This window comes from Oncorhynchus gorbuscha, unplaced genomic scaffold, assembly GCF_021184085.1.
Source record: "Oncorhynchus gorbuscha isolate QuinsamMale2020 ecotype Even-year unplaced genomic scaffold, OgorEven_v1.0 Un_scaffold_12134, whole genome shotgun sequence".
Lineage (NCBI taxonomy): Eukaryota > Metazoa > Chordata > Actinopteri > Salmoniformes > Salmonidae > Oncorhynchus > Oncorhynchus gorbuscha.
In genome coordinates this window covers 1-8,977 of record NW_025754551.1, presented here as the reverse complement: position 1 = coordinate 8,977, position 8,977 = coordinate 1, and the positions used below count along the sequence as shown (strand labels likewise).

At 48.2% G+C, this 8,977-nt stretch overlaps 1 protein-coding gene across 1 annotated transcript; it reads left to right on the top strand.

Annotated features, from left to right (window-relative positions):
• The first annotated feature begins 2,405 nt into the window (after positions 1-2,405).
• LOC124030494 (R3H domain-containing protein 1-like) lies at positions 2,406-8,652 on the top strand. Its single transcript, XM_046341822.1, has 7 exons — positions 2,406-2,451; positions 2,806-2,904; positions 3,459-3,520; positions 4,849-4,951; positions 5,172-5,338; positions 6,794-7,045; positions 8,383-8,652. The coding sequence occupies exons 1-7, from the start codon at positions 2,406-2,408 to the stop codon at positions 8,494-8,496; spliced, it is 843 nt and encodes a 280-aa protein (XP_046197778.1). The 3' UTR covers positions 8,497-8,652.
• The last annotated feature ends 325 nt before the right edge of the window (positions 8,653-8,977 follow it).

Sequence of the window (8,977 nt, the reverse complement as noted above, 5' to 3'; positions counted from 1 at the left end):
TTTAATGTGGAGGAATGCTACGCTATCGTCTGTCGGGGGAATTAGGAGGAGTCTCTTGGGGCTGAGCAGAGGGACAAATTAGGCTATATACTGTTAGTCTACTAGTGCATAAACAGTGGAATATCCAGACACAGTGAAAATAATGACTGTTTACAAACCACTTGCATAAGGAAGTTGCTTCTGCAATTAAACAGTTTTGCTGAAGGCTTCAGTATAAATGATGCTTGTGGGAATTGAACCTACAACCTCACCACACTCTTAACTCAGCCACACTGGACCACAGGGGTGTTGGTGATGGGAAAGTCTGGAGTCTGGACTGGAACACAGAGGTGTTGGTGATGAAGACCAGGAGTCTGGACTGGAACACAGAGGTGTTGGTGATGAAGACCAGGAGTCTGGACTGGAACACAGAGGTGTTGATGATGAAGACCAGGAGTCTGGACTGGAACACAGGGGTGTTGGTGATGAAGACCAGGAGTCTGGACTGGAACACAGGGGTGTTGGTGATGAAGACCAGGAGTCTGGACTGGAACACAGAGGTGTTGGTGATGAAGACCAGGAGTCTGGACTGGAACACAGAGGTGTTGGTGATGAAGACCAGGAGTCTGGACTGGAACACAGAGGTGTTGGTGATGAAGACCTGGAAAGCGGAGTGGTAGAATGCGGGGCCGGGATGCTGTCTGAGAGTTCTAAGATTCTCACAGTGAACCGGTCTCTTTTTCAGCCCCTCAATTCTCTTCAGTCTCTCTCTCCTCTCCTCCAGCGGTCTCTATTCAGCCCCTCACTTCTCTTCAGTCTCTCTCTCTCCTCTCCTCCAGCGGTCTCTATTCAGCCCCTCACTTCTCTTCAGTCTCTCTCTCCTCCAGCGGTCTCTATTCAGCCCCTCACTTCTCTTCAGTCTCTCTCTCCTCCAGCGGTCTCTATTCAGCCCCTCACTTCTCTTCAGTCTCTCTCTCCTCCAGCGGTCTCTATTCAGCCCCTCACTTCTCTTCAGTCTCTCTCTCCTCCAGCGGTCTCTATTCAGCCCCTCAACTCTTCTTCTCCAACGGCCATAATGATGATGACTTCCTGTTCCTTCAGGGTCGTCATCTGTGTTATTACAATGTGTCTTTTTGGAACCGTTCAGTCCTGCAGATTACAACATAAAGGCACACTGACAATAGACATAAAGCACCTGTTAGCAACTTCCTATTTCACCTGCTGTACCAAGGCAATCTGATCCCGTTCTCTGTGTGCTCAGGTGGAATGGTGTGTGGGGGGATATAATGGGAGAGTCATTTCATGCTTGGTTTGTGAGCAGAGGCTTGGAGAGAGACTGGAGAGTCAAAATAGTGTCCCCGCTCATGCATATGAGGAAACCATTCATTGTCTATTGGCTCGTCTTGTTCCACTTTTCCCTCATTGGGGCTAAAGAATGTTCCAGTCACCTTTTTTTACAAGGACGACGACGACTGTACGGTCCCTGGATTTCTCTGTGAGAAGCTCCAGTCTGTAACCTTGACATTCAGCTGTCCACTATGGAACAAACACTATTTCCAACACCGGTTTGGCGTTGCCAGGGAGGTCGCCCTTTTTGGCGTTGCCAGGGAGCACATAGAGTCCTTTTGGCGTTGCCAGGAGGCCGCCCTTTGGCGTTGCCAGGAGGCCGCCCTTTTGGCGCGTTGCCAGGGGAGGCGCCCTTTTGCTGCCAGGAGGCAACTGTTTTTCTATGTTGCACATTTGCGTCTTTTGTAATTTGCTTATGTATTAGTCTTTGTTTTCACTTTTTTTCACTGCGCTCTTCCTTCCTAGGAATCAATATTGTATGATTTTCGCCATGTTTTAGATGTCTTCACATTGTAATGGGTATCATAAACTGGGCGGTTCGAGCCCTGAATGCTGATTGGCTAACAGCCGTTGTATATCAGACAGTTTACCACAGGGATGACAAAACATGTATTTTACTGCTCTAATTACGTTGGTAACCAGTTTATAACTTTATAGCAATAAGGTACCTGGGGTTTGTGAGTATATGGCCAATATACCACGGCTAAAAACTGTATCAGGCACTCCGCGTTGCATCGTGCGTAAGAACAGCCCTTAGCTGTGATATATTGACCACATACCACAAATCCCCATGAGCCTTATTGCTTAATTCTAATACAAGTAAGAGATCATCTCCCAAGACAACAGAGGCATATTAAATATGTTTCTCATTTCACTTGGGCTCATTCATTCATAGTCGTTTTGTTTAAAAAAACAATGAATTGAAATGTTCTACATCTCACTAGATTATTTCAATAGAAGTGAATTGGTAACGTCCTAATGTTACTGAAGGTTACCACGCTGTGATGCCAAGTCAGCCCCAAGGCCCTCAGCATCCAGAACCTGGTGAACAACCAGCAGCACAGCAATATGGAAATCACATGACGGCCTTCCCTGGTCCAGTACCCTTCAATGCCGTCTTATCAGGTACGTTCTTATTGGCTTGTCATTATTAAACTTTTTTTTTTTTTTTTTTTGCAATTAAATAATCAAATTGATTTGTCCTTTGCTTTTGTTTTGACATGGTTTGATCTTCTATTGTGAACATCTTGCTCTTGTGAACATCTCGCTCTTGTGAACATCTCGCTCTTGTGAACATCTTTGCCTGACTGAAAATCTTATAATTAGATCAACCGAACTCTGAAATGTTAAATAGTTTGAGGATTGAATTGAAAAGAGATTTGAAAGGGATCTGACATCAGATGTCTGTATCAATTGTAAATGTAAAAAATAAATACTCCTGTAACCTGTTTTCCATATGGTCTTGTGTGCGTGGTGCAGGTATCAATGCCCCAGGGTCTCAGAACATGCCTCCACATCAGCAGGCATGTCAACAGCCAATGATGATCCAGAGCCATCAAGCCAAGCTCCCATGGCCATGTCAGGCATGCAGGTTTACTACAGTGTCATGCCCCCAAATCAACACAGCACCATGAGGTAGGAACTGAGCTGTTCTGTTGTTGACAGTAGGAAGATGGACTGTGTATTAAATAGTCTAAATGTTAGGTCTGTAATCTGGTACTGTTTCATATTCCAAAGTAGTTCAACGTTGATGAAAGTGGCGCAGATACCGATGTACCAACAAACTGCCAACACCATTTACAATAGTCCATTATAGTAGCTAGACTCTATAGAGCCCCCCACCCAGAGCCATAGTTCTCCCATAGTGTAGTTGATGAAGGGAGTTATTGCCGGTGTAGAAACTGGTCCTCATGGGAGCTGAGGTGTACTATTAAGACTGGGCTGCACTGCACCTGTATCATCAGCCTTATAAATCATCCTCCAGACTGCCCTACTAACAGACTCCTCTGAGCTGAAAGTGACCAGACTGCCCAGACTGCCCTAGACTGCCCTACTAACAGACTCCTCTGAGCTGAGCCCTACTAACAGACTCCTCTGAGCTGAAAGTGACCTCCAGACTGCCCTACTAACAGACTCCTCTGAGCTGAAAGTGACCTCCAGACTGCCCCTACTAACAGACTCCTCTGAGCTGAAAGTGACCTCCAGACTGCCCTACTAACAGACTCCTCTGAGCTGAAAGTGACCTCCAGACTGCCCTACTAACAGACTCCTCTGAGCTGAAAGTGACCTCCAGACTGCCCTACTAACAGACTCCACCAGCTGAAAGTGACCTCCAGACTGCCCTACTAACAGACTCCTCTGAGCTGAGTGATCTCCAGACTGCCCTACTAACAGACTCCACTCAGCTGAAAGTGACCTCCAGACTGCCCTACTAACAACCTCCACCAGCTGAAAGTGACCTCAGACTGCCCTGCTAGAAACTCCACTGAGCTGAGTGATCTCCAGACTGCCCTACTAACAGACTCCACTGAAAGTGACAGCTGCCCTACTAACAGACTCCTCTGAGCTGAAGACTGCCCTACCAAGCTCCAGAAAGTGACCTCCAGACTGCCCTACTAACAGACTCCTCTGAGCTGAGTGATCTCCAGACTGCCCTACTAACAGACTCCACTGAGCTCCAGACGCTGAAAGTGACCTCCAGACTGCCCTACTAACAGACTCCTCTGAGTGATCTCCAGACTGCCCTACTAACAGACTCCTCTGAGCTGACCTCCAGACTGCCCTACTAACAGACTCCTCTGAGCTGAGTGATCTCCAGACTGCCCTACTAACAGACTCCACTCAGCTGAAAGTGACCTCCAGACTGCCCTACTAACAGACTCCTCTGAGCTGAAAGTGACCTCCAGACTGCCCTACTAACAGACTCCTCTGAGCTGAAAGTGACCTCCAGACTGCCCTACTAACAGACTCCTCTGAGCTGAAAGTGACCTCCAGACTGCCCTACTAACAGAAGCTCCACTCAGCTGAAAGTGACCTCCAGACTCCACTGCTGAAAGTGACCTACTAACAAACTCCAGACTGCTGAGCTGAAAGTTACTTCCCTCTGAAAGTTACCTGTTGTACTGGTTCCTATATTCCGCCCCACAGCATCAGTACTGTCAGTGTTAATATTAGGTGTCCCAAATAAAACCCTATTCTCTATATAGTGCACTACTTTTAACCAGAGCCCTATGGGTACAGTACCAGGCAGCTGTAATGTAATCCTTCAGTCTGATGACAGAGTGATTCAGGTCATAAAGAGGAAATGAATGACATGTTTGTTTGTTCTCATAGACTGTCACCGTTAATCAGAGATCATCAACCTACCATTTAATACAAGACTATTTCTGAAACATTGTGTTGGGGCTCTTTAAGGGAGACTTTAAGAGCAAATATAAAGTGGCTGGCTGCTGGTGCTATCCATGTCTTTTTAATTGATGCCTCATAGAGCTCCATATATTGACTAAGCAAGTGTCTCCACAGTCCATCGATGGGTTTCTTACCTCCTGCTGGGGCAGAGCAGATGCAGTTTCCCGGGCTTATCCTCCGTGTGGAACCCAGCAGCTACCAGGACAGCAGTGCTCAGGTAACCCCTCTCAGCAAAACCAAGGTTGTGGGTTCAATTCCCCCCGGGAATCACACACATACTAAAATAGATACCGTTCGCTTTGAAAGACCCTTAAGTATGAGATTTTAAACCATTTAAATGGTTTTCCAGCCTTGTGTGTCCTGTCCATCCGAGGATGGAAACGTTCCTCTGACCATGAAGCTGTGATTTTTTACGTTGTTGTTGTAACTGTGTGTAGGTGTGCTCCCCAGTCCTCACAGTGGTGGTATGGTGATGATGCAGCTGACCCTGCCCCCTAACCACCAGCCCAGAGCCCACTCCCCTCCACAGTGGAAACACAACAGATACTACAGTCTGGATCACACACGCAGCCAGAGGTCCTCAGAACAACTAAACAACTCACAGGTACAAGAACTCACAGGTAACTACTCAGAACAACTAGACCACAACTACTCAGACCACTCAAACAACTCACAGGTAACTACTCAGAACAACTAGACCACTCACAGGTAACTACTCAGAACAACTAGACAACTCACAGGTAACTACTCAGAACAACTAGACAACTAACAGGTAACTACTCAGAACAACTAGACCACTCACAGGTAACTACTCAGAACAACTAGACAACTCACAGGTAACTACTCAGAACAACTAGACAACTAACAGGTAACTACTCAGAACAACTAAACATCTCACAGGTAACTACTCAGAACAACTAGACCACTAACAGGTAACTACTCAGAACAACTAAACATCTCACAGGTAACTACTCAGAACAACTAGACAACTCACAGGTAACTACTCAGAACAACTAAACCACTCACAGGTAACTACTCAGAACAACTAAACCACTCACAGGTAACTACTCAGAACAACTAAACCACTCACAGGTAACTACTCAGAACAACTAGACAACTCACAGGTAACTACTCAGAACAACTAAACCACTCACAGGTAACTACTCAGAACAACTAAACATCTCACAGGTAACTACTCAGAACAACTAGACCACTCACAGGTAACTACTCAGAACAACTAGACCACTCACAGGTAACTACTCAGAACAACTAAACATCTCACAGGTAACTACTCAGAACAACTAGACCACTAACAGGTAACTACTCGGAACAACTAGACCACTCACAGGTAACTACTCAGAACAACTAAACCACTCACAGGTAACTACTCAGAACAACTAGACCACTCACAGGTAACTACTCAGAACAACTAGACCACTCACAGGTAACTACTCAGAACAACTAAACCACTCACAGGTAACTACTCAGAACAACTAGACCACTCACAGGTAACTACTCAGAACAACTAAACCACTCACAGGTAACTACTCAGAACAACTAGACCACTCACAGGTAACTACTCAGAACAACTAAACCACTCACAGGTAACTACTCAGAACAACTAGACCACTCACAGGTAACTACTGAGCTGCTGATAATTAGACATAACCAGTCAGGAGTCTTTGTAATATTCTGCATGTTGGAGAGAGGGCAGGATCAGCCTGGGAGAGAGGGCAGGATCAGCCTGGGAGAGAGGGCAGGATCAGCCTGGGAGAGAGGGCAGGATCAGCCTGGGAGAGGGGGCAGGATCAGCCTGGGAGAGGGGCAGCCTGGGAGAGGGGGCAGGATCAGCCTGGGAGAGGGGGCAGGATCAGCCTGGGAGAGGGGGGCAGGATCAGCCTGGGAGAGGGGGCAGGATCAGCCTGGGAGAGGGGGCAGGATGACTGATCTACACATCTTGCATCCTCAAAGAATGCTCATTGTGTTATCAATATAAGCGACTCCGAGCATCTTGCTCAGGCCCGTCTGACCCCCACCTCCATTTGCCTCTGTCCTATAGAACAGTCCCCAGCTGGGCCCCAGCACGCCTCCAGCACAGCCCCAAGCTCCAACCCACCAACTCACCTCCATAAAGAACCTCCGCTCGGCCGGCCTCACCCCCATCCCCATAATGGCCCAGTTCCCCAGACCCTTCGGAGGGCAGGCAGTGGACGGCAGATACCCATTGCTGGGTCAACCCCTCCAGTACAACCCTGCCATCAGGCCTCCGCTGATCCATGGCACACACCACATGATCCCCAACCACCACCACGTGAGTCCTCAGAACACACACACACACCACATGATCCCCAACCACCACCACGTGAGTCCTCAGAACACACACACACCACATGATCCCCAACCACCACCACGTGAGTCCTCAGAACACACACACCACATGATCCCCAACCACCACCACGTGAGTCCTCAGAACACACACCACACGATCCCCAACCACCACCACGTGAGTCCTCAGAACACACACACACCATGATCCCCAACCACCACCACGTGAGTCCTCAGAACACACACACACCACATGATCCCCCCAACCACCACGTGAGTCCTCAGAACACACACACACACCACATGATCCCAACCACCACCACGTGAGTCCTCAGAACACACACACACCACATGATCCCCAACCACCACCACGTGAGTCCTCAGAACACACACCCATGTCCCCACAACCACCACCACGCAGTCCTCAGAACACACACCACATGATCCCCAACCACCACCACGTGAGTCCTCAGAACACACACCACATGATCCCCAACCACCACCACGTGAGTCCTCAGAACACACACACACACCACATGATCCCCAACCACCACCACGTGAGTCCTCAGAACACACACACACCACATGATCCCCAACCACCACCACGTGAGTCCTCAGAACACACACACACACCACATGATCCCCAACCACCACCACGTGAGTCCTCAGAACACACACCACATGATCCCCAACCACCACCACCACGTGAGTCCTCAGAACACACACACACACCACATGATCCCCAACCACCACCACGTGAGTCCTCAGAACACACACACACACCACCACATGAGTCCCCAACCACACCACATGATCCCTAACCACCACCACGTGAGTCCTCAGAACACACACACACACACCACATGATCCCCAACCCAACCACCACCACGTGAGTCCTCAGAACACACACACACCACACCCCAACCACACCACGTGATCCCAGACAACACACACACCACCACATGATCCCCAGAACACCACGTGAGCCTCAGAACACACACACCACATGATCCCCAACCACCACCACGTGAGTCCTCAGAACACACACACACCACATGATCCCCAACCACCACCACGTGAGTCCTCAGAACACACACACCACCACATGATCCCCAACCACCACCACGTGAGTCCTCAGAACACACACACACCACATGATCCCCAACCACCACCACGTGAGTCCTCAGAACACACACACACACTTGACAAAGGAGCTTGTTTCATATGACAAAATGTAAAGAAAATGTAAGATTAAAATATGAAAAAAGTAGACAAAATCTCAGTCAGTCAACATGTCTGCCTCCTTTTCCTCTTCCCCTCAGGGGCCCAATGGGAATCCGGCATCATGGGGGGCGAGGGAGGAGACCACCACCTAGGAAGTCATTATCATCAGATCTTAGTGTAGGTGACCCAGGTAATAGAGAGGAGAGACCGTGACCCAGGGACGGGCGAGGAGAGACCTTAGGCAGGGAGAGAGCCTACCTGTTCATGGTGGTTTGATCAATAGGACTGTGACGTTCCCGGTTGTAAGAGGCCTCCCGTGGTATTTTTTACTATTTTACCTTTAGTTTACTAGGCAAGTCAGTTAAGAACAAATTCTTATTTTCAATGACGGCCTAGGAACAGTGAGTTTAACTGCCTGTTCAGGGGCAGAACGACAGATATTGTACCTTGTCAGCTCGGGGATTTGAACTTGCAACCTTTCGGTTACTAGTCCAACACTCTAACCACTAGGCTACGCTGCCTCTAGTTATACTAGTTATACTAACCACTAGGCTACCCTGCCTCTAGTTATACTAGTTATACTAGTTATACTAACCACTAGGCTACCCTGCCTCTAGTTATACTAGTTATACTAACCACTAGGCTACCCTGCCTCTAGTTATACTAGTTATACTAACCACTAGGCTACCCTGCC